This window comes from Hetaerina americana, unplaced genomic scaffold (assembly GCF_022747635.1).
Source record: "Hetaerina americana unplaced genomic scaffold, ioHetAmer1.1.p SCAF_30, whole genome shotgun sequence".
Taxonomy (NCBI): Eukaryota; Metazoa; Arthropoda; class Insecta; order Odonata; family Calopterygidae; genus Hetaerina; species Hetaerina americana.
In genome coordinates this window covers 3,676,621-3,703,990 of record NW_027286875.1, presented here as the reverse complement: position 1 = coordinate 3,703,990, position 27,370 = coordinate 3,676,621, and the positions used below count along the sequence as shown (strand labels likewise).

Genomic DNA, 27,370 nt, shown 5'->3' with positions numbered 1-27,370 from the left:
ATTCCACGCTTTTTAAACGAATATATTTGAGACAGAGGCATGGACATACAATATATGGGAGACGGGAGGGCGCCCGGTTAAGGAGCAAAGCCACCTGGAATGGCACTAAGATGTTCTACTAAATCTCTTATTCATCGGTTTATTTCGTTGACCCTGCAAGCCTATTTGGAATATGAGATGGAATCAAATGACATTCCTGGCAAAGACGGTGGACCGGAAAATCAATTACATATGGAGGTGTTTAGACGATCTTTGGTCGCCTCTCTTCAACGAAGCCGGTGCCACGGGTAAGGATACCTTCTTGGCACAACTATGGAAGAAGAGCTTAAGTATAAATGTATTAATGAAGGATCTCAGTTTTTCCCGGCGTATTGTATTCAGGAAGTTCTCTCGGGTTTCCCACCGGGTCAGCGTGGTGTGCACCGACGTTTCGACGGCTAACTCTGCCATCGTCTTCAGGGTGAAGTGCAGAGCAATGAATTCGCCAAGTATTTATACCCTGTCGTAGGGTCAGGTGTCCTCCGGTTCACCATGGAGATTGAGAGCAACGGTCGGCTGCCCTTCCTGGATATCCTAATTGAAAGGAAAGCGGACGGGAGCTTAGGCCACAAGGTGTATAGGAAGCCTACCCACACCAATCTCTATTTGAACGGGAAAAGCCACCATCACCCTGCCCAAAAACGAGGGGTTATGTCAACGCTCATCCACCGGGCAAAATGCGTGTCAGACCAGGAAGGTTTGGAGGCAGAAGTTCATCACCTGAAAAATACTTTCCTTCAGAATGGATACACAAGCCGGGAGGTCAATTTGGCCCTTAAAAGGGCCTTCACCAGAAACGACCGTCAGAGAGAGGAAAGAGAAAAACCCGTTGCCAGGGTCAGCATCCCCTTTGTTTCCACGGTATCCCATAAGATCTCCAGGATACTAAGGAAACATAAAGTGGAAACCATCCACAAGCCACAAGGAAAATTGAAGAACTTCCTTGGCACGGCAAAAGACGAACGGGGTTTGAAGGCGCCGGGGGTATACCGGATCCCGTGTGAGTGCGGCCAAGTATACATCGGGGAGACTGGCCGCACAATTGAAAAGCGACTAACGGAGCATGAGCGATGCATCAGACTCCATTACCCTGAGAAGTCTGCAGTCGCCGAACACAGCATCACGCATGGTCATCGGATTGACTGGGGGAGCACCAAAAGACTTTGTCACACGAACGGCTACTGGGACCGAGTGGCGAAGGAAGCCGTGGAAATCCGACTGGAAGGACAGAATACCTTCAACAGGGACACTGGCTTCCAGATCAGCAGCACGTGGAGACCTGTGCTGAGAAAAATTGAAAGTACGAGACGTCACCGGGGCGGCTCGGCACTTGGGAACACATCGGACCAATCGGAGGACACCTGACCCTACGACAGGGTATAAATACTTGGCGAATTCATTGCTCTGCACTTCACCCTGAAGACGATGGCAGAGTTAGCCGTCGAAACGTCGGTGCACACCACGCTGACCCGGTGGGAAACCCGAGAGAACTTCCTGAATAAATGTATTAAGTTTACGTCAAAGACATTGCTGCTAGTATATAGTAAACATTTGACAAATTAACAAAGAGACATTAGATTAGACTTCGATCACCGCCGATGGTTACCTATTAGCCCACGCCTGATATTTATGACCTTATGCCGAGCGGTTTACGACCGCAAGAATGCGCTTTCGAATAATGAGACGGAATACTGCGAATTACAAGTCCACATTGTAAACAACTGAATAATTTTTTCCTGAATTAGCGTTTAATACTGTTTTGGAATTGGCAATTAAGTTTCTGATGGTCTCCAACGACCAGCATTTTTGCACATAAAAACTTAATTCCATAACAACCATGCAGGTTGAAAGTTTCACGTTTATCATTCCCATGCTCATCTAACTACTCTCGATCGATTATTCACAAAATATATCAGACGGTAAGTCTCATCCATTAAGAAAAAAATTAAACCTCGGCGTAGTTATCTATAAATAAAAAATTAATTCGTAACATGATTGCATGCTATATCTTTAGCAGAATAGCCTAAAGGAAGTCAAAGCTTATCAGGAAGTTTATCTCCATGAATAGGTGTCGACAGTGACACGTTTGAGGTTTAGTTTACATCCGGCGCAAAGGTAAACGCTAAAAAAGCGTGCATAACATCTGCCATGGTGTCTTAAAAAAGCAGCGAATCCTCTCGAAATGTAGGGCTAAGATTAGGACCACAAAGTTACGGAATAACAACCAAAGACCTGCAGTGTTGGGCTCACACGCCAAAGTCTCTTGATGTGCTCTCACATCCGCCGAAGATATTCACATGAATATGATACGCCAAAAATATCAGTTTTAAATCAAGATTGAGACAATTATTTATACCAGAAATTTGGTTTTCGTAAAACAGAAAGGCATCCTTTTTGGAATCCTAATCAACCCCACGATCCGATATTCGAGACTATATTCAGGTTTACTTTTTTCTAACGTGGACAACTACTTTACTAGCAAAGGAGAACGTTCGTAATTGTTTTTTTATCGTGCCATTCAAGTGACGTGACAGCCACAAGGTCATTTGCGTAACTCAGAATCCGTAGGTATAAGGTTATAAGGATTTTGAAAGGATAAATCAGGCTGAGAGTCCCGATGACTATCGGCATTAGGCATTTGACGTGGCAGAGTGGGCTAGATCCGTGTTAATAAGTAATACGATATACAATTTAACTTCCGGCTGGCAGTGAGAGTCACCGAAAACGCTCCCCTAACAGCAAGCAACCAGGGACCTTAGGGTACAGAATATAATGGGTGCGAATACACCACATCAATCTGTACAACGAAGAGTTTTCATTTTAGCAATAACTCTGCCGCGCTAAAATTTTCCTAGTGTAATGGAATCACTTTCTCTAGTAAGAGAAGTCTTTGTGGACTACAAGGACGAATAAAACTCCTGTGCATCATTTTATTTCTATATGGATGACAAACATTAAAAGGCATTGCGGGGTTCTCATTTTCTCGCTTTGTTTGCGAGGAAAAAGAATCCAAACCTTGAAACCGACCAGGCATGTGGGAGAGGATGTTCGGGTAGAACTGACTACGGGAGTAGCGAAAATTATTCCGGTAATGTGAAGGAAGTCTCAATCAACTTAGCGTGACTAAAACTTACGAGTTATATAAAGATTAAAACGAATTTTGATGCTAAGTCTAGATTCTCTCAACATGCTAACCCTATATTTGTAAGCGAAACTAGGAGTAATGTAATCAAGAGTATGTATCCTGAAAGATGACTACGCGAGTCTTCCTAAACGACTTCTTTGGCTATTACGAGAAATTTGCGGGAGCAGTCTTGTTTCAAAAGCTGCTCCGCAGGCACCTTCAGCATGAATTCATAATTAGAAAGAAGCTTTACAGGATGGTCAGTAATTACAAAGCTTTTGATTCCAGGATTTTTGCTGGTTTTGTGCAATGAAGTTTACTCCTACTCCCCGATGTAAATCAACCTACTTCGCTACATTAACGTGGACAAAAAATTTTATCCTGAAGTAGAAACATTCATGGGTGGCTTATTAATTAATAAAAATATTTTTTAATTCGATGACTCAACTAAAAAAAATCCCAGTTACGGTAGAGAGATCCACTCGCTTGGCGTTTTGGAATCATCTATGTATCGATGGCTTTGAATTTTTAATATTCTAAATGAATGTCAACAGTTCCATTGCACATTTTTGCGTTTTTCGCTGTTATTATTAATGAAACAAAAATAGCAAAAGATTATCAATGCCAGGTCATTATGACTTTGAATAGGAAGCCACCCTGACCCCACCAGGAATTGATATTTCCTTGGGGATTAGTTGTTTAGGAACAAGAATAATACAAGAAATAATAAGGAATAATAAGAAGGAATAATACAAGAGTGATTTTTTTCTCTAATACGGAAATATTCTATTCGTACTTCAAAAAATGTAAGAATATCATTTAATAATAAGTTTAAAAAGTCCCATTTTCGATTACCGTCAAACGGGACATTCCCACCCAAGTATCTAGCGATTGCAACACATTATCAGTTGCAGTGCAGCAGTGGTTAGGCAGCTGTTTTGCAACTCGGTTAGCAAGATTAACTAGAACGAATGTTCCTTCAAAGTACACTGATGTGACACACAAGTCTGTATTTTCTTGCAGAATATGTAACCCATTCATAACTGCTAGTTCAAAGAATTCGCTATGTTAATAATTCATATAAAATCCAGAAGAAGAACAAGCAAAATTCAGATTTCCTTCCCCTATTCACTACCTATCCATTTCACGGTTAAGAAACATTAATCCTCAAAAAGTCCAGGTTTTTTCAAGTTATTCCCATTCACGATTTTCGAGGATCCATGGGTTGCTGGCCACCCTTCTTCACGCTTCGATCTAGATTCATCGTCGATATACATTCTGCAAGAAGGGTAGTCTGAAAAAAGAAAGCTTAAATGTTCAAAGAGAATGACGGACCTTATGAATCAAACCTGAAGCTCTTGTCTTGAAAAATACTTCAGTCATCCTAAGATCTCCACCTCCACAGAAATTACAAATAGCTATGCTTAGTGCAAGCGATGAGATAATGAAAAAAAACAAGTAAATAGACATCCTCCAATGCCCTTGACGGTGGTTGAATCGCAACTACAATGGCCGTGAAAGAGAACCTGCCGAGACAAGTGTATGAAACCATGGACAAATCAATTATTCGTCGATTTTTCTCAACGCACAGTTCACTGTGATGTTGTGAAATTTTTGCGGGAGATCTTTTAATAGCTAACTGCCGTCACAAAAAAAAATACAAACAGTGAGGCATGGCTTTTCATATTACAATTTAAGATCAATTGAAGTGCCAATCAAGAGCCAAAATGAAGGTAGCATGAGCACAAAACCCACACTCCAGACAGCAGCGCATAATACACGTACGAGCGATCGAGACTACTGAGCTTCAACATCGCTTTCTAAACCAATGGGAAGACTATAGGAGCTAGGGTTAGAATTATTTTGTTTTTTCAATACCCTACAAGCCATCGCTAGGGTATGTGGTGAATCAGACACTAGACTTTTTTTGACCCGAATATTTTTACCTCTGCCGCGGTCGGACAATGTTATTCTCTTATTGTTCGAAAAATGGCATCTTGAATCTATCGGTTCCAAGCTCATTTCTCCAATTTTATTGACATGATCTCGCCTACCGAAGTACGATGGGAGTAATAATACATTTTCAACATCATTGCTCAAGAGACATCCTTCCAATGTATGCAAGAGATTTAATCTGTAATTTAAGCTAAGTTCCATGAGTGATTCCCAGCCTAACTCCTGTAATAATTTGGATCCGCTTTTAAGTCTATCATAACAACGTTTTACAAATCCAGCTCTTCTACACTGCACGCGATCCAATTCGGCAATCAATTCAACTTCGTTAGGATCCCATATACTAGTACTTAATTCTAAATGAGGCCGAACTTACGAAAGATAACATTCCTCCTTGATCTTTTCATCACATTTCCCAAGTAATTCTCTAATTAATCCTAATTTTTTGTCAGCTAGTCCACATATCCTAGTGTATTTCCCTATATGTTTCACTCAGGAGAGGTCGTTAGTGAGGGCAACGCCGAAGTATTCAATCGAGTAGTTGCCGAAGTATTCAATATATATATATATATATATATATATATATATATATATATATATATATATACACACATCTAATTAAGCTGTTATGTCCTTAGGATTACGGATATCTCTGTAAATCACGGCATAATCGGCAAATAAACGTATCTTACAATTATCCATGGAATTAATGTCGTTGACGTAAAAAGGAATAAAAACTGGTCAGATATGCTACCCTGAGGAACACCGGAAGTGACTTGTACTGTATTTGAGCTAACTTCATCTACAACTACTCTTTATACCCATTGTACCATTTAAAAAGTCTTTAATCTAACCCAGGATATTTTTATCTATGCCATATGCTTCTAGCTTGGTGAGTAGTTTATGATGAGGTACTTTGTTGAAGGCTTCCTTAAAATCTAGATAAACCGCGTCCACTGGAACATTCCTCTCTCCCGAAGTAAGAATATCATGAACAAAAAGCGTAAGTTATGTCTTGCAGGATTTACCCTTCTCGGAAACCGCATTGATTTTTCATCAATAACTCCTGACTATCGTGGTGTCTCACGATCGAACTAGCGACTATATGTTCCATGACCTTGGATGAAATGGATTTCATGGAAATAGGTCTATAATTGCTCTGTTCCTCCAAGTCTCCGTTTTTAAATATTGGTGTTACGTTAGCCGCTTTCCACTCCCCGGGAATCTTTTGATCTACTAGCGACTTCTTCAATATTATTTCTAGACACGATTAAATATACGAGTGGGTATTTGATCGGGCCCGGAGGATTTATTAGACTTAATATTTTTCACTTAACATTCTATTCCATTATATGAAAATTCAATTTTAGGCATCGACATTCGATGAGACATTGGCGAAGACGCTTGGTGACTCATATAGCAAAAACTTAGCCTTTACTGCCCTGTGGTCACTAATTCCTTTTATAGTTTCTATAGTTAAGACATTTTCAGGTATGTTTGTTGCTAATAAATCAAGTATATTATTGCCCCTAGTTGGTGAATTGACAAGGTGATGCAAGGAGTTTAACGTAAAGAATTCAACAGCGAATCGCTGGTAACTCTGCCTTGACAAATACCAGAGAATTGATAGATACGATAGATAAGACCCCCAAAATGCCCACGACAGTTAGGGACGTGATAGCGACGGTTAATGATGAATTATACAAGTACAAGTCATTTTACAGAATAGAGACTAATTGCTGTTATTTTCAGTATTGACTTTTTAATAACAATATTATTTGGCATAACAATGACAAGAGCCTTAAATAAACAGTATTGTATTTTCTTACATTTTGATTCTTAATTTCAGTACGCACATAATTTGGTTTATCTTTTTATATGACATCTTATTTCACGAGTGCTTAACAGGAAAATAATTTAGCATATTTTTTTCAAATTTCAATGACTATTTGAACACAAAAGACGCAACTATACCAGTCCAGTCTACTAAAAATGAACAAAGAATATTTTCCAGTTCTGGGCATCATCATGTGTTTTGTCTGACATTAATTTTCCTGGCAGGTTTGAAGAACTTGAAGGGAGAAAAGATACCCATATCACTCATATTTATTTACATAGTTTAACGTTGACTGTGCGGAAAAAAATCTCTTAAATTACCAGTGGTATGACCGTAAAAAATAACGATTTGAAAGCTTAAGTAGATATTTTCGAAAATACTACCTTGATCAAAAAGTTCCCGGAATAACCACCGTGTGGCGCTCCCATCGTTCCGATTTGAGTTCTGTTTTTTTTGTTAAATTGGTACATCTGTTGTTGATATTCCCTTTAAATCTTAGTGTCGTAACTTGACATTTGCAAAAGTTACGGTCGGTTTTCGGTATGTCCATCAGTGCTTCCTGCGATTTTTCCATTACTTCCTCTCGGCTGCTAAAACGCGTTCCCCGTAATGGTTTTTTTAACTCGATTGAACAGAAAGAAGTCACAGGGAGCCAAATCAGGTGAATTCGGTGGCTGTTGGATGGTATTTGTTGCATTTTTCGTCAAAAAATTACGAATAATGATAGCACTGTGCGACGGTGCGTTATCATGGTGCAAAATCCACGAGTTTTCTGCCCACATTTCTGGTCTCTTTCGGCGAATTGCTTCACGCAAACGTCTCATAACGCCCAAATAATACTCTTTGTTTACTGTCTGGCCTTCTGGCAAAAATTCATGATGCACTACACCGTTGTAATCCATGAAAACCGTCAGCATTGCCTTCTTTTTTGACTGAAAACGACGTGGTTTTTTTGGTCTCGGCTCATTTGGTGAACGCCATTCACTTGCCTGATGTCTGGATTGCGTGTCGTACTCATAAACCCACGTCTCGTCTCCAGTAATGATCCTTTTGATGAATGTGGGATCGGATTCAGCCTCGCAAATCATGTCTTTTGCGACGTCAACACGGTCTCTTTTTTGCATGAGATTGAGGTCTTTTGGCATGCTACACGACGGAAACCCAAATCATTAACCACAATGTCTTGGGCGGATCCATAGGCAATGTTCAAGTCCTCCGCTATTTCTCTGATGGTTAATTTGCGGTTATTGACCAACATTTCTTTTACTTTATCAATTTTTTCACCGACTTTCGATGTCGATGGTCTGCCACTGCGTTCATCATCTTCGATTGACTCACGACCACTTCTGAACCGCTCGTGCCACTGGTAAACGACCGTTTTTTTTAGAGAATCGTTGCCGAAACACTTTTCCAACATTTCCAACGTCCGTGCGCCACTAAATCCGTTTTTTACGCAAAATTTAATACAAGTTCGTTGTTGCAAATTTAAATCCATTTCTGAAATTGTAAAAAATCGCCAACACACACAGAGATATATGTACTCTTGGCTACGTAACTTTTGCAAATGTCAAGTTATGACACTAAGATTTAAAGGGAATATCAACAACAGATGTACCAATTTAACAAAAAAAACAGAACTCAAATCGGAACGATGGGAGCGCCACACGGTGGTTATTCCGGGAACTTTTTGATCAAGGTAGTATATTGTTTTTTTAACACCTTTTTTCCTTAATTTCCTCCTCTTCAGGCCCTGACAACTGGGGAAAGATCTACAAGACATGCTCTGGGAAATTCCAGTCACCGATTAACATTGATAACCACGATGTCCTGCACGTAAAGTTCCCGCCTCTACGTTTCCATGGATTTCACGAAGAGTTGGACGAAGTCACCATCGTCAACAATGGACACACGGGTAAGGGAGCAACTGGAGAAGTACCCACCAGTTTTGACACCAGAGGCTAAAATCTCATCAAAGAACTACACGCCTCCAAGGGAGACATGATTTTTATGTTTTCTGAGAGTATAGTCAATGCAACACGGTTTAGAGAGAGACACGCTGGTCCATACTTGTTTCACATTTGTTCCAACTCAGGAGTGAAGGCAATAATGGAATTACTAGGAAAATGCGCACAGAAAGGAAGTTGTGAATTTAAAAATAAAAATATTTATATATATTTATGGGCACCCACCTATATATAAGTTCACGCTCCTGTAATATCTTTCCCGATGAAAGTGTAATCACATCAAAACCCTGGAAATTTAAGAAATGCCTGTGATGTTTAACTGATAAATGCCGCATACTAATCACGAAATACTTCAACCTTGAGTTATTGCAAATCCTATTTGTGACCAATTTCATCAAATGTTATTTTTTTTCTGTCGAAACATTATCTTAAACCGAATAATGAACAAGGGTCATGCATGCTTGAAAGATATGTGATTGTTGTTAAGAATATGAAATGTAAAAAGAAGACAATATGAAATTGTTGTTAAGAATATGAATTGTGAAAAGAAAAAAATATGAAACTGTTGTTAAGAATATGAAATATAAAAAGCAAAGTAATTTGAATATTAGTGTGAGAAATCCGTCAGATAAGCAACATTCATTGAAGAGCCTGAAATTTTTCAATGTTGAGAAGGAGTACTCATTAAAGTCATCACCGACGTGATACAAATTAAAAAATACAAAATATAATATAACTGTCGCATTTACAATTATGTAACTGCGACAGGCATTATAGGATTAGATAGGCATAAAAATGGTAGGTGCGAAAGTGATTGCCACAAATGACTAGGACATAATTCAGTACTTACTAAGTGCCAAAGGGGTCTCAGGAAAGGTTCTTGACAATCAATATTATCTTGCTCAAGCGGTCAGCGATGTGCACTGTAAATGGGAAAGATCGTTCGATTAACTTGCAATTAATAAAATGGATGACCATATGATAGATAGATCTTCCGCATAAACTATTAATGGCAATTCGTGATCGACGACGTTTTGAGATTGATCTTGGCAGCACGATCTTCAAGGCAAATCGAACAGCCAATCAGAGCCGTATTTCCACTTAATGACTGACTGATCGACTCACCTTATTTTGCTGCATGCTACACAAACATTTGTAATTACGCCAGACGATCTCTTGTTCAGGTGACACCGGTCGCAGTGTGCGTGCCAAATAAACCTTTAAGATATTTTACTCAATAGGAATTAGATACAAATTTCAATGGATTTTACGTAAGTTGGTATGCACTCCCAACGTGTCACATTAGGAGAGATTAGAATAGTAATGAAACACCCACTACGTCCAAGATTAGAAACATCGTCCTTACCAATATGCTATACTGACACCAGCCTTGAATGAATGCATAAATTATTGTCAATCGAGAATAAATGTTGACTAGGCTAGGTAGTAGATTAATCACCGACAGAAACGAATATGCTATCGGTGCCTTCATTGGATGTTTGGATTGGCAGTCCGGATTTTGATTGGATATTTCTGTTTGCTTCTGTAAAAGTTGGTCAAGAACGCCGAGTAGGAGTAGGTGTCAGAGAAGTTAGTTGTAATAAATATTTGATAAAATAAATAGATATATTTTCCGAAATTTTTCATAGTTTCTTGATAATAATTGGTCAATTGGAGTGCTAAATTACTTAAAATATACGACGATTAGCCCCTAAAGCTATTGTCACACACAGCTTCTGAGTACAGCAACACTACTGCTTCGGGCCTTCTGAAGAAAAGATTCAAAAAACAGATTAGACCTTGGATCATTGCCTGAGATGTAAGTAATAAGGGGAGAAGGAAGCATGAGCTACAATCAGGACACCAATATCACGCGAGGGCCACGACGGTAATGCAGCAACCGATGCGATTCTGGGACTCCCGAGACCCTCTTTATAACAACCTAACTGAGTGCAACAATACGCTAGAGACATTTCTTAATGCGTTAAAAATGTCTCAGAATCATGGATTGTTACATTCCGCGTAACAAAGAGTGAACACTTAAGAACAGATAAGAATGTGTAGCAACAAACCAGAAGGATTCAAAGGAGCTTAACTACCCTTTTTTTTACAAATGTAAAATAGACACTTTCAGTCGTTACCAGAGGATATTATGCAGTGGAATTCACACTATCCCGACCACCTCACGCTGGATCATATCAGGAAGCCGCAGTGATACTTTTGAAATATCCTCTGGGAATTTACTACTTTCATTCGGAGAAATGCAAACAGGTTTGATTTTAATTGAGGCATTCTTTGATTTACACGCAATAACCTCATTCCTCCCTTGGATGCAAATGACTGACAATCATTAATTCCAAAACATTTTCCAATTGGTGATGCGTTCTCAGTAATCCCATTGAACATGATCTAGGAAAGTTGGGTGGGTACGCTAAATCAAAAAACCCTTGACGACATGCTAATAATATTTCGTCATCCAACGCGCATGTGAGGCTGAGTTGTCTTGAGGTCGAACTCTCTTGAAACCACGAAGGCAGGCGAGGCTTAAACCGCTCTTCGTCTGCTTTCACATCAAACCCTATGTCAGTGATATCCGCATAAAACCGCTTCAAACGCTGTGGGCGTTGCGCAGGTCTTTCAGTGAATTTCTACCCCTCTGGGGTGCCGTCCATGTCGGGCTTCTCTTCGAAGAAATAATATTTGCGTTTAATCCAAGCCCTTGGTTCTATACAACTCCGGGTATCATCTATTACAACCATTAAAATTTACTTATGAAAGGACAATTACAGAAAAGCTAGCCGAGAAAATTGAGGTTTTCAGGTGTAATAAACACGATGATTAATGATAAAAGACATTACTGTTTAAAATCGTTTGGATTTCCAATACTTGACTGGAGAACTCGGTTGTGTATTATATTATCCCCGTGCATTGATACGAATGGTGACTATAAAAACCATAGTCTTTCCCCCACACTGAAGTGCCTCTTACCCAAATGGTTTGTGACACCTCAATAAGATTTATTCACTTTCTGTCAGTGCAGTCCCATCACTACCAATTAAAATTAAACTGCATCAACTAAAACCAAATCAATGACAACAGATAATCCTTTAGATACTCAAGTACTTCATTTACCGTTGAGTAAGTACTTCAGTTGAGTACCCCATTTAGTACTCAAGAGCTTCAAGAAATGAGATTCACTCTACTGTTTTCAAGGGCCTTAATCAAATTAGCAACATATAATATTCTGTGTCTCGGTGGTAGTAAGTAAAAACGGATCCTTACTCATATGCACTAAAATAATCCTTCCTCACGAAAACTCCTTCCTTTTTAAACTGAATTAGGAAAATAGCACATTTATTTCCTTTGAAACATTTCAAAACCCAAACCAAACGCTAAGGAATCACCGTACGAATAAGACAAAAATATCACCACCACAATTATTGAATATACGATTAGTAAAATAAATTGCGGAAATTCTTCACGAAAACATTCATTCACCTGATTGATAATTAAACAATTCAAAATTTGGAATCATTTTTCACACTAGTTCACCAGCTACACTATGAATCCACCCCACTTATTCGAATTTCCGAGTGGATACGTGTGAACTAGTGGGGTGGCCGGGGATGATATTCGTAGGGCTGGTATTTCCCAACATTTATAAATCAAATGATGCAACTGCGCGTGACTGAGCAGAATGTTCTTTGTGGAATTACTGTATGATCTTTTTTTAATAGACAAATCTTTCGACAGTGATGCTGTCACTCTCCGAGGAAGATACATCCCGCATCCACGTGAGCGGAGGCCCTCTGAAAGGAAGATACATCTTCGCGCAGTTGCACTTTCACTGGGGTTCCAACGACTCCATCGGCAGCGAGGACAGCATAAACAACCAAAGGTACGCTGGAAACTCAAGATGTTTGGGATACACGATCTCATGGCGTTTAACGAGGCGATTGAGAAAGTTGTCCATATTGTGATGGCTCATCCAGAATGAACAAATCGGTTGATACTTGGTCTCCGAGAAAAATGTGAAGGTTACGGTGAAGGTCAGCATTTTTTATTACATTGCCTCAGGCAGTCCCGCGTTTTGCGATGTGAGTGGACTGCGGTGGGAGCGATGATCTCCAGGTTGACCACTGTCCATCAGGCATTTTTCACGAAGCTTGAGGTTTAAAAATTATATAAAATTATTCGCCGAAGCAAAAAAAATTACGGCTTCAAAATAAGCAGGTAAAATTAAAATAAAATTCCGATACTATTTATTTTACGATAGCTGTCAGCAGATGGCATTTCAGCTTCGTATTTCGGCTCTGACTGTATGAGTCCGGGAATGAAGTACCTCAGGGGACAGTGGAGGGAAAAGGACCGTTTAGCGGTAAATGTCTCGCAGGCAAGCGAACCATCGCGTGCTTATAATCATATTGCGGATCATATTGTGGTAATATGGACGACTTAAACTTTCATCATTCACCATCAATCATCAAATCTTAGTTCTCTTTAAACATTCTTCTTCATTTTGGCAACTATAATTTATACGGACGTAGATGACGACTTTTTAATTTCGCCACCGGAAAAAAGTTAGAATATAAAAATTTTTATTCTACTTTTATTTAAGTTTCCCCTGTGATAAAATGAGCATCCGGGACAATAGCACCGGCACCCCAATTTGGCTTTCTTACAAGAAGGCAGTTGCAAGAAAGAGCCAGAGATTATTATGTGCCGAAAAAGGCTGCAGTCTACCATATTCCTACCACGAGAATGTCCCGGCAATCCATCAAAGAATGTATCTACATGTATGTTACGCATCCATGACTATGACCATCCGGTCGTAAATAAATCAAGTAGTCGAAACCGTTATTATAGGCTCAGCCTCGCAAAGGCATGATGCTGCTTCCGGCGTTACCTGATGAATTCATTTTCATCACTAAAGGGCGTTGAAAATTACTCGACTATTCCGCAGTGACATGAAGTTTGTTTGTGATGACCATGACATCGTTATGGCGCAAACTCATCGCGTGAACACATTATACAATAAGACTTGAATTAAAAATTCTAATAAAGCAAAAATTGCAAATACAAGTAAATAATTACGCGGTGACTGGTTACACACCAATATCGCTGCGAGGAAGTTAATTGTGTGCCGCGAATTTGAGGATTTACATACTGCAGGTAACTCAATGTAATCAGTGTGCGAGTTGCGTGATCCGAGCAAATTGTATCCGCATTGCATACTGAAAATGCTGAAAACCACTGCATTATAAAATAACGTGGATTCCCGAGCAAGTTTCGCATTCTCCTTCAAGTTTCCAAAGGAGCGGGCATACATTTTTAATAAATAGCAGCAGCAGTGGTGGTAAAGGGGAAGCGACCGGCAATTCAGATCATTGGTGCCATCAAGAATAGGTGGGTATTTGTTTAGGACAGAATGTCCAGGACGTGGAGGAAGGGTAGGTATCTACCCTGCGTCAGTATTCTTGACGAAAGACGCAAAGGGATCCGCAATTTAGCGGACGGCGCACTCCCCTTGAAGTGCTCTCCACATGGCACCCAAATAGGGATCAGGAAACCTCTGAAAAATTCTGACACCGACGGATTCGAACCCGGGTCCTCGCGGTGAGAAGTAAGTTAGTTTGGTATGCTAACCCGAAATGTCCTGCAGCAAAATATCGCTACAAATCCTTATCATACGGATATTTGGTATCACGCATTCACGGTGACGTTACTATCATATTAAAATTACATCCGCATTGAAGTGGTCTCCGTTACCCTGGATTGGTGGCCCCTTTTTGTAGGGCGGTATTTCTACGACCATGCTATTTTGTGAATGCATATTGGCGTATATTCTTTGTCGTAAAAGACAGTTAAAGACGTGGGAAAACGTTAGACAGTGATATTCTTCACGAAAAAAATTGATAATTATAGGAAAATGCCCACGCGGAGTAATGAAAGAGAAAGAGGTATGAAAGAGAGAATCAAATAAAGAGGTTGAGAGATGAATCCACACGGGCGTCACCTCCTCACATAGATGGCAACAATATCGACAATATTTACATACACGTAAATGTACTCACCGATTTTAACAATTAGGTCTCAACACTCCTAGTAAATAAGGAAATTTATAAACACAATATTTATTTATATATAATATTATATTTTTTTTAATAAATGCCTATTACTTAATGGGTTTGGTACCTATGCAGCATATCTGAAAGAGGGGTGTCTAAACCCTACCTTTCAATTAAGATTTTTCAAATTAAACCCTCGAATACATAGTGGATTCGTACCTGCTTCAATACTTAAGTTGTATTCAAGGTATTCCATTCTATCCCCTTCTGCCTTTCGAAACTTCAAATTAGTGTTGAAACACTAAGCGTCTAGCAGTAACTGCCAAGCATTAACGACAGAGGAGTGGACAACTGCCTCTTTAGACGGAGGATGCTGAAATGGAACAAATGGAAGCAGACATATTTTGAGTTTTCAAAGGCAGTCGTAATTACGTCCATTGACTTGAACGCCGCGTTCCTCCTTGCCCCATAATCTCTCCCATCACTGCTAATACCGCTCCAATTTCCTATTTTTATCATTTCTTCCGCAAATGGTCACTTGCGCACGAACCTCCTCGTTCCCGTTTCTAGCCTCCAACTCTCCGCTTGCAACAACAGTGCGTCAGAACAACGAAGACGAAAACATCTCCAACAACTTGACAAGAGACAGCCTCGACAACACACACTCACACAACACTCTCCTTGTCATTAACGCAATGAGCCTGTTGCTCCACCTACAGTTTCACAAGGGCGTGTTTCTCGGGCACGGGAGGCCGCTCGGTAAAGTGATTAGATCAAAACATTTCAAGGTTCTGATATTTAATACGTATTGATCACACACTTACTTTTCTTCGTTAAAGGGGTAATTGTAGGGTACAACAACAAGTTTTACTAGTTTCGAATGAGATAAACTATGAGTGAAGCCCGAAAATTAAGACAAAATTGAATGATTTCTTTCTGTATGCAACTTGTTTTTTGCCTTTTTTTATTTCAAGGAGCTAATTTTTGTTTGCCCAATTTAATTCTCGTCTCTCAAAATTATAACTCACAGAAGTTACGGGTTTTCCAAAGTTATAACTTTGTTCCAAGACCCGAACAAAACCAAATTAATATAAAAATTCTCGAAGAAAGCAATGCTGGCATTGAATTAGGCACGATTGATATTACATTCCTTTGACTAGGCGCGCGCTTGTATTTTTTTGGAGAAGTAGTTTTCCATTTTATAATTTCTATGCACGTAAGTACAAGTACATACTTCGTGACGGGGGAAATGCATTTCTGTTTGAAAATTTCAAAACCATCATATTGTGCTTGGAAATATTTTTATACGTAATTTAAATTTTGAAACCGCAGAAATAATGCTTAAGCGCAAATGATGCTGCAAATCTACAGCTTATGTTATTTATAAAATTAATTCCTTTCTTTAGCGCCTACTTTCCTGTTTTATTTATTTTTATAGCACCTGAACTGCCAGGCCTTATTTTTGGGTATTATAATAGAAAAGATAAAAATCATATCAAACGAGTAGATGGTAGCCTGATAATGGGTCAATGTACATTATCACAATCTCTAACGCAAAATTGACGGGCTTCGACTATGCAAAATTAATTGCAAAAATGTATATTTTATAAATACATGCCCTCAGCAAAAGACTACGAAGGAAAAATACCCGCCAATGGAATGTAGAATTCGTATTAGTCATTTCCTTCAAGCTTGCATTCTGTGAATTTGAATGCAATAATTTATCCGAAAATTTGATACGATCATTACGAAATTTTATCCATAAAAACTTTCACAGTTTAAAATATGTTTCTTCTAGTTCCTATGACGGATGTATGTGACTATTTACATTGATCACCGCACGCAATATACTGACAACGGCATGCACTTCCTGAGTCATTATGGAAACAATGAATCATTAATGGCGGCGTTCAGTTGACGGCTATTAATGCTGGGTTCTCTTGGTTTTCGAAAGCTAACTTATTGACGTCAAGCTTTTGTTCGTTATTTTATATTGACACCGAGGTCATTTCCCAATTTGGTTGCGAATTAACGTGGGCCATAAATTCACAACATAGCTTACATCATTCACGATGGTCTCGAACACGGACTCCGTCTCGAAGGACCTATTCTAATTGGGTTTAATATCCCACCATAATTGGCCAGGAGGTTTGATTCCTTGGTTGGAGCTGTAAACCTTGGCAAATGATCCGAGGCTTCTCTCTGGTCTCCAGCAACGGACCCGACTCACCCAGAGAAGTGAATGACCCATCTTTAAAGGGTTAACTGGAGGGTCAGACAGATCGCAGAAGACCCCGATGACCACAACGGCGACTGGAGGACTGTCAATCGAATCCGCCGGTCTCAATTGTAATCAATCCGCCAGGGATGCTTTACCTACATCCGGATATAACGGGAAATATTAAGTATGCAGCAGACGGGAGCGACAAGAGAAAGTGATCGGCCCTAACGCAACGGAAGACAGCACGAAGTCGGCGAAAGCGATTGGATTTAACCTATTATTTCTCGGCCTCAATTACAGGCGATTATGGCGTATTTCATTGGAAATTGTAGGCACTCAGTGACTCCTCTCTACTAAGGGTAAATTACTAAGTTGCGTCGGTCCGTAGCGGACTGTCATTTGTTTGGAGAGATTATCATAAATTCCGCACTCTTTGGTTTTATTTCCTCAGAAATGGGTTCAACTACTCTTAAACGAGCTCAATTATTTTGAAAGCTTGTTTGATGGGTACAACTCGACCACTCGACGAGGAAAAGTATCGCAATCCGCCGCCGAAGTGCCAGTATACTTTACTCTTTGGTACACTTATTTGCTCTGCATTTCCATGACACACCATTCCTTTATAAGCAGCTCGGAAGAAATTAGGGTCATTTAATGTATAGCGACTTTCTTAGTGCTTCTCAAGCAACTCGTCTGAGCAACACAGTCTGGATAATTGAAAAATAAAATGATAATAATAAATGAGTAAAGTAATACATGATAATTTAGCACATATTTGGAGACAAACCCGTATATATATTTCCAAATTATTTAAGAACATTATAAGAAAATTAATACATATTAAGTCATAAGTTAGGTCACTGTTTATCTCAATAACCTACAACCAATGGATTTCATGCCATATATCGTATTGCTGATGGCAAAGTGCGAGCATGAGTATTAATTGAAGTTCTCATTTCATGTGCATGTATATGAGAATTTAAGCAACCTATTTGAGTGCAATAGGCCACACTTTAATTTAATGGTGTGAGTTATTGAAGAAATTGTACTGTAGATTTAAACAAACATAATTGATGAACTTATAGGTATTATGAAGTGCAAATTGAACATAATTCAAAGGGCACTTCTTTGAGGTACTGCTAAGAGGGTAAATACACCCTTTCTGCACCACCCCAAATGTTTATCATATAGCATAGATGGCTACCAATCAGTGCAGAATACATACTTTTGGCTAATTTTTTCTCAACAATATGTCACAGCCGGTAGAGTACTGCAATAGCAGGCATAATTTTATTTTGAATGTTTAAAACATGGTTATGGTTTTCTCAGGATGATGTTGAATCAATATATAAGCCAAGGTATTTTTAACACAGTTAAATGCACTGAATGCAGTTCTTCTGATTGTCAAGCAGCTCAATATACTAAGTTGGTGAGCTGGTTTATGACAAGGTATGTTTTAGAAATATTAATAACTTCGTTTTTCAGTTTGTCTATGGTGGAGATCACAGTGCTATTTTTGAAATTCACTAAGTCAGTCAAAACAGAGTATTTTTTAATGATAATGCATAAAGAAATTTGGTACTAACTTTGGTGATATCTATGCATCTGCATAATCAGTTTCAAAGCCAATAATGAAATTTCAGTGAGGTAAAGGTTCTAGAGGGATAGATGTCCAGTGAACTTACTTCAACATTTTTTCATCAGTGGACGGGTGAAAATTTTATATGAGTCTCTAATAATTGGAAGCGCTAATGATGGTTGAAATATGTGAACCAAAATTAACATCTCACAATTACGTTTAAGTACCATATAAATTAAGTGATATAGTGATAAGTGAAGTGAAGTGAAGTATCATTAGTAGGAGGACCAAGAAGGGATGAAATTCTGCTTCAATTTGCAGTCATCACCCTGAAGACCTTAGCTGTATACCTCCTCAATCCTATAGCACAGTATTTTGATGTAAAAGTTTGGGCCCCAAGGGTCACTGGCACACTATGTTGGAACAAACAAAGCTCTTTGTTTTGACAAAACTTTTCTCTAATAATCCTTCCATAAGCTAATAAAGTTTGATGAAGCAAAAAGATATCCTATTTTAGGGACCTGGCCAATGGCCCAGATATATGTGACCGCTTGGCACTGAGCTGATTGAGCTACTTGCAGAGGAAGCGACTGCTTTGGCATGGTATCTCTGATGCTATCTCAAAAATTGAGTAACAGGAAAAACAATCGAGAACAATGAAATTTGAAACACTTTGCTTTTCCACGTAAAAACGTTTTTATATGAAAAAGTGAAGTGCTTCAGATTTAATTTCAACATGAAGGATTTCCACCAAGTGATGCCAGAAACTTTTTTACTTAATCGAGAACAATGCAAAAATGCCATGAAACATTCACTACTTTGCCCTACATTTTATAACCACCCATTGTTAATATTAGGGCCTGTCCATACAATCGTAATTAATTTTAATCTAACTCTGTCCACTGAGGAATCTAATAAGCATATGAAATTCCTTCTGAACCAAGTTATATTAACAAAAATTTGTAAAGAGAAATGTCACACAAGAATAAGTTATACTTGATGTTACATAGGCACAAGGTGTATTCACAGCTCACTCATGCACATTGAAGATACAGCAACTTAAATACTGTCTTCTTCAAGAAGAGAAACTAATAATTTTATCTCTTCTCATTAGTTTTCCAATGGAACTACACATGGTATTTTGGAAAGAAAGCTATGGTTCATACAAAGAAGCAGTAGAGCACCATGATGGCCTTACTGTTCTAGCCTTCTTCTATGAGGTGAGTAGATATGAAGATATAAATATTTCATAGTGATATTATTCTATAGCTAAATGGTTTCATGTTGAAATTTTCTATTTCCTTCTCCACATACATGTTACAACTTATTCCATGACTATTGTTTAAAATAATGCAGAAACTTATTAAGCTCATTAGTCATTCATTCAATTGCAAACCCAAGGGTCATGGGATCAAATCCCACCTAAGGTATAAGGGTGCTCCAGAAGGAAGTAGTAGTACTTTTGCAGGAGATAAGGGAAGTGATTTTGAAAATTTTTCCCGTATGTACATATAATCACAAATCCTTAGTTCTTAAGGTATTGCATTGCAAACCTTTCCCTGAGCACATTTAGCTATTTCCATTAATACAGGTATGCTTCATTGTTGCCAATACAGTCTTTGAGAAGGATTCACTTTTGGGCATTTCATGAAATATGATTGTTTATAAAAATGTTAGTTTCTTTTATCTACTATTAGTCATTTTCAAGGTGGATCCCAAACATGTTTAGTTTATTCTCTCATAAAAAGGTTAATTTAGAAATAACTGTTGAAATTCACAGGTACTAGAATAAACTATAGATTTTAGGGTTCCACTTTGCAAATATGGAATGCTAGATAAAAGAAACAATATTTTTATAAACTTTCATATTTCTTTGAATGAATAACAGTGAATCATTCCATCTCAAATACTGCAATTTGTACTTTTAGCATCCTTTGAAAATTACAGAATTTACTATTTGATACATTGTACAGCAATGCCATAGCATTGCCATAACTAAGAATATCTGAGTATATGTCCATATAAGAAACAATGTTCAAAATACTATTCCCTATCACCTGGATAAATACCTGCACCTTCTGAAAAACCCTGAACATGGACTTTTCATTTTTGTTTTCTCATAAATAAATTTAAAATTTCTCATAAAACATCTACTAGTGGATCTAACTTGCCCAATTACTAATGCATAGCTTGGGTCGCGGTAGTCCAGGGGTAAAGCATTGGACTACTGACCGGAGGGCCCAATCCACCCTAGCTATGTGATTTTTTGGGTACCAGATCTTCCTGGGAAACTATAACCGGCACTGGCACTTGCCCCCCTACCCTGATGTGTGAATTTCACACGCGGTCAGGCTTAGTACTGGGTGAACTCTACCATCACCTACAAAACTGACCTTCAGGTTGATTACTATGTTTATGATTTTGAAACAAAGCTCTGATTTATAAAAGAATTATAATGAAAAATGCCTCCTAATTGAAGTACCTATATAGTAAAAAAGGCTACATAATGAAAATTGTCAGCAAAAGTGAGCAAACTGCAGGATAAAAGCTGGTTTTCATTGTTGAGGAGAATAATGACAGATGGGGACATATAAACTTTAAGGAATATTTGAATACTCAAATGTATTGACCAATAACATTACCAAGAAAGGAAATGCTTGGTGCAAGTCATCTTAACTACAGGAGGATATAAATATTGGATGACAAAGTAGTTAGTGCTCAAATGACTCCATTCCAGTGCATGTATATTCAACTAACTATGACATATTATATTATAGAGACAAATATTTATCATAAATGTCTTAACTTACTTTTCAGATTGTTGGAACTCCAAATCATTCATATAAGCAGATTGTAAGCTCATTGCATAAAGTGGAGAATAATGGTGGCAAGATTACCATATATAATCCACCCTTGGACAGTATGTTATCCCATGATCGCATCCATTACTTCACTTATCCTGGATCTTTGACGACCCCACCCTGTAAGGAAATAGTGATTTGGATTGATTTCACTGATCCGATACCTCTCTCCCATTCACAGGTAGGTACATTGGGACTTATAATTTTCATGTAACACATTCAATTTCAGTCAAAAGTATCATGACAAACAGACTATGTGGTTGGATTTTTTCCCATCAATTATAGAGGCACATAATCAAATATGGTGGGTAAGGTAAAATGTTGCACAATTCAGGTACCTTATGCTGATTATATTAAATCTGACTTATAGTTCACAAAAGTCTAAAGAAGAACTTATATAAATATAGATAGTTGTTTATGAAACATTCAGTAGTCATTTTATCTTTCAGTGCTATGTTTAAATGCTAACATAATTTGTGGTTGTCCACAATTTATATCTTGAAAACCAATTTAACATGTTATCCTATGGGGATCTATTCTCAGACTACAAATTTTGAAAAAAATGCATCCCTGCACAATTATTATAAATTTTCATTTGTGATATATTTCATTTTGCATAATTTGTATTCATACATCTCCCATCACTAAAAAAATCAAATTTCTTATTTATGTTTATAAATTTAGTTTTTGATCAGTTATCATCAGTTGCTTCTATTATCTCTAAAATGAGAAAGGTTTAAAATACTTGTCCAACAATGGCTGGATCTATCATTGGCTTAAAACCTTTCTAAAGTGATTGATGACATTTTATTTGAAGATATTGGTGGCTCTAGAAACACTGGCTTGATTTGAGTTCCACTTGTTTATCAATTCTTCTAATTCTCCGAAGTGCTGCAATATTTTTTACACACAAAATGTATTAATTGTTCTCTTTTTCTGCTGCCTACTTCATTCTCTGAAGACATTTGATTTTCCTCCTCATTCCCTTCTTTTTCCTTTTCTCTCCTGACCTCCTGTATATCTTTATACACTGCTAGCTCTGGGGTTAACTCAGTAGTGTGTTCCTCTGCCAACTCCTCTCTGTCCACTTCATTTATTTCCAAATGCATGGTCTTGCCAAGAGAAACCACTATATTTACATCAGCAAATTCACTTTCTGGTCCTTCCAATGCAGTTCCTTGCACACTGTCAGGCCATAACTTTTTCAGTATGATTTTAGTGTTCCCAAAGAAACATCTTCCCATGCCTGACTAATAGGACCCGAGCAATTAAAAATATTGAAATGATTCTTCCAGATATTCCTAATATTTAATTCTGAACCAGGTATAACTTTGAAATGAATTTGAAAGAGAACTTTGGCATAAGCTTTTATAAATTGACAATAAAACATTCATTGTACAGTTGTATGGTATACAACAAGGCAAAAACTAGTTTTGGTGAAATTAAACTCTTCATCCAAACCTTCCTCCATCTTTTGTGGTTGTGCAGGAGCCATACCCACTGTAAAAATTTTTTCAGGTAAACCTTTTTATTATATTCCACTCAGTTTCATGGCGGGAGCAACAAAGCCTTAGCCATCCCCTGAGAAGAATTTCCTGGTTACACAGGCTTTGTTGTTAGCTATCCACAAAACAACAAGTTTGTACTTATTTGCATTCTTCTCTTTGAAGACTAGAGGATTTTCAGAAGGATAAACCAAGAGGTTTAATAAGAAAAACAAATTTGCACTTTTCCATCTGTGGAAAAGTGCAAATTCTTGTGAATCTCTGTTCTCATGATGACGGACTTCCAGTGCAGCTTGCCTGAATCTGTTGAACAAGAGATTTTATATTCAGGTCAACACTAGCCTTGGCAAAAAAAAAAAAATTTATTTTATCTTTCATTGGCTGGTGTCTTGACAATACTATTTCCTCCTTTGTGATGAACGCTCTTTCACCCATTTCTTACAGAAAAGCCCCTTCACATCAAAGATGAAAACTTGTTCTGCTTTGTAGATTCACTCTCCCACAGTTTGTGAAATTTCTTTTTACATTTTTCAGCATCTTCTTTTTTCACCACTAATATCTTCTCAATGCATTACACTGCCATGGCTATCAGTTCTATCCTTGAATTTCTCGAATCATCCTTTACTGGTTTTAAACTCTTAACTTATCTCTTTGCTAATGCTAGTGATGGCAAACTCTGTGCGATATTTTTGTAAATAATTGTAAACAACGTTTTTAGAGACACTTATCATTTTTCAATTCTATGTCATTGATCCAGATGAGTCGTAAAGTTTCTATTTCTTCTAAAATTTAATTTCTGCAAGATGAAAAGAGAAATAACTCATTTAGCTGCATTAAGTTCCTAATTAAAATCTGATTTCTTAATGGTTTTACTTAAGGGAGATTTGGACACAATATATTCCTAATATAGCTCGATTTTCTTAGTTCCTTTCTCATTTTTTTTCCACATTTTCTTTCTTGATTTCATTGTGATTTTCTTCTTCTCTTCCTTCTTAGTTTTCTTTGGCTCCATCTTGAAAATAAAATGTTGGCCATGAAGTGTGCAGCGGGGAAATGCATAAGTGCTCTGCACTCCTCAGCATCATTGGAAGTGCATGATCTAAAGAAAATGTGCTATATTGTTGCGATTAAGTAATCAGCGTTGTGCCAAATTAGAATAGTATCACAGTTTATATTTCAAGAATAAGTTCATATCTAGAGGCCAAAAGGGAATATGGAAAAAGTTTGTACCTCAAAAAGTTCATACGTTATGTCAGGTGGTTCATAAACAACCTACCTCAGTAGATAGAAAAGTAACAATGGCTAATTATGAATTCAAGGTAATGCACTGAAGTAACAAATAAATTAGCTAATTAGAGTAGAAACGAGTTCCCATTATTATGTTATCAATCAAGACATAACACTGAGTAAGTATGGCCTTTTCAGTACCTTGGAATAATGTCGCACTATAATTAAACAGTTGGATACAGCAATCCAGGGATAGAGCATTGGACTACTTACCGGAGGGCCCAAATTTAATTCCCAGGCACCCTCAGGTCCATCCAAGCTGTGTGAATTTTCGGGTAACAGGAAACCATAGCTGGCAGGGGGAAAGGAACTGACCCTCGTACCCTGATGTGTGAATATCACATGCCGTTGGGTTTAATGTTTGGTGAACTGGACCATCACCAACTAAACTGACCTTCAAGTTGAATATTTATGGTTTTTTAATAGTACAACAGTAAAAGAGTCCCAAGAAAAATGCTTTTTCTCCCCGAAATATAAAGTGCTTATTTAGAGAATGTTGAAATAGTTACATACTTCAATTTTGCTAAAAGTGGGTAATTTAACATTATGAGCAGAGGCTCAATTGTGGAAAAAGGTTCAAGAAGTCTATTGAACTGCTAAAAATGGTAATTTTAAGCACTTGAAATCCTTAATCTTAACAAAGTGACACCTGTATGCTTTTGTTTTCATCTGGAATATATCTACAGGATTGCAAAACCATTTTAAGCAAATCTAAGATATTTTATAGATAAATGATACCAAAGTATTCATTTTCATAACTTCTTACACAGGCTACTACATAGGAAGTCAATATTCCCATGTAGCATTACATAAAAAACCATAATCACATTAACCAACCCGAAGGTTGGTTTGGTAGGTGATGATAGAGTTCACCCAGTACTAAGCCCGACGGCATGTGAAATTCACACAACAGGGTTGGGGGCCAATTCCTTTCCCTGTACTGGTTATGGTTTCCCACGAAGATCTGGTACCCGAAAAATCACATAACTTGGGTAGAGCTGCAGGTACCCAGAGAGGCTTCCCTGGGAATTGAACCCGGCCCCTCCGGTCAGTAGTCAAACGCTCTCCCCTGGCCTACCCTGACCCACTTAATAATACATATTAATGGGAAATTATGAGCATCTAAAATATGGCTACCACTACTTAGAAAGTCAAAGTGTATTCAGAGTAAAACATAGGGCATATCCCAGTGGAGGGCTCTGAATACAAGTGAATTTGTCAGATGACATCAGCAGCATTAATGGACACTCAGTACCTCCTCTCTAGCATTACCATTAAAAACTTCAGTAAACACACTGGGACCAGTGATACATTTAACTTTGGATGTTTCTTAGTAAAGAATCGCTCAATTATAAGTATATAAAGATGGCAGCTATCCAAAACACTTTTTTTATTACTTCAACGCAGTTTTGGCTTTGGCAGTTGCACATTTTCCTTCAAACCAAAAATTGTTGAGTTTTCTTGAATACGATATAACATTTCAGGCATGAATTACTGTACTTTTCTCAACCATCTGAAAATTCAAACACTTTGCAGTGCTTCAAAATAGTTAAGAGATAGCAAAATTATTTTTATTTCAAATGATTTTAAATTTAACAAGATATAGATCAGTGTTTAAAATATGGCAAAAAAATGTTTCGACTACAATACCTCAGGCATAATGCCAATAACTACATTGAAAGTAATTCAATGCATTTATTATGCCAATAATGCATAAGCACATGAAAACTACTCTCACATTCCACATTTAATGGAATAGAGATAGGGACTTAGGAAAACTTTATTCCAAAATAATATTATGCTTTGGTAAAAAGTGTATTAAAAATATCCACTAAAATGGCATTATTAAAATGTATTTGTTATTTTCTTTTCAAGGTGCAAAAGTTCCGGAAACTGATTGACCAAAACCACCGTCCGACACAGCCAATAGGCGATCGCACTATATATTTTAATCTTGGCCCAGGAGAAAACCTAGTCTATGCAGCATTTAGCCAAACATATCGACCAGAACCCTCCACATTTTTTATGTACTTAATCGTAACCATTTTTCAAATTTTTTTAGCTACCCAAAAATGAATTGCTTTCACTGAGCTCTTATTTCATGCTCATCCTTGATGTCATATCAGTCATCCATTTTTTTCCAGATATTACCCTCCATTGTATTAAAAGCAGAAATGCAAAACCATTAGCCTTAATTGAAAATGAACTGCACCAATTGTCAGAGAGAGAGAGCTAGCTAAGAAAAGAAGCAAGAAGACCTGACTCCTTTTATGAATGTTTTATTGAAACATTTCCCAGTGATTTTGAACTGAAATTTTATAGTTTGTTATTATATTAATAAATTATTATGTTATATATATATACTAATGCATCTGACATTTTTCTTTCATTCCTTTCCTAAACATAAAAAGCATACAAAACTAAATCTGTGGAACCGATATTTATTCTGAATAAGCTTGAATTTTTATGCTTGCATCCCTTCCTGACGAAGTTGTTCCTGCATCTCGGAGTTAAGCAATATTGTCCAGTCAGCACCTGCAAGTCTGGTTGTGCACATGAGATATGGTAATCACCACATATCAACAGAGCTTGCTATTCAATAAGATATAATATATATCCTGGAAATGTCTATGCCCACCATCAATAACAACAGTTTATTATAGTTAACATTGATTTCAGTGATTTGTAGAAATTGGGAAAATGCAACTTTGAAATAGTGATGGAATCATTATTAGAGCCAAATATGAATAAGTTTACAACAAATAATTTACCATGAAAACACAATAATTTCATTAAAGAACTCTAGCAGATATTTTAGGGATTCACTTACAACCTTGAATGTTGAAATTTGCTTAACTTAGTTGTCAGAACTGAGTTTCAGACAAGAACATAAATTTTCAAATATTTTTCTCCTTCTGAAATTAACTTAGCT

At 37.7% G+C, this 27,370-nt stretch overlaps 1 protein-coding gene across 2 annotated transcripts in view; it reads left to right on the top strand.

Moving 5' to 3' along the window:
* The window catches only part of LOC139691181 (carbonic anhydrase 2-like), a 55,915-nt gene extending 29,144 nt beyond the window's left edge, over positions 1-26,771 (top strand). The window contains exons 3-8 of one of the 2 annotated variants that reach the window (XM_071588907.1): positions 8,701-8,865; positions 12,671-12,815; positions 19,900-20,005; positions 21,603-21,827; positions 26,314-26,465; positions 26,583-26,771. In XM_071588907.1, the coding sequence (XP_071445008.1) occupies positions 8,701-8,865; positions 12,671-12,815; positions 19,900-20,005; positions 21,603-21,827; positions 26,314-26,465; positions 26,583-26,604 (815 nt within the window). In that variant the 3' untranslated portion in view covers positions 26,605-26,771. Of the gene's footprint in view, positions 1-8,700; positions 8,866-12,670; positions 12,816-19,899; positions 20,006-21,602; positions 21,828-26,313 lie in introns of both variants that reach the window. The other variant, XM_071588906.1, reaches the window with a different exon arrangement.
* Positions 26,772-27,370: the final 599 nt, after the last annotated feature.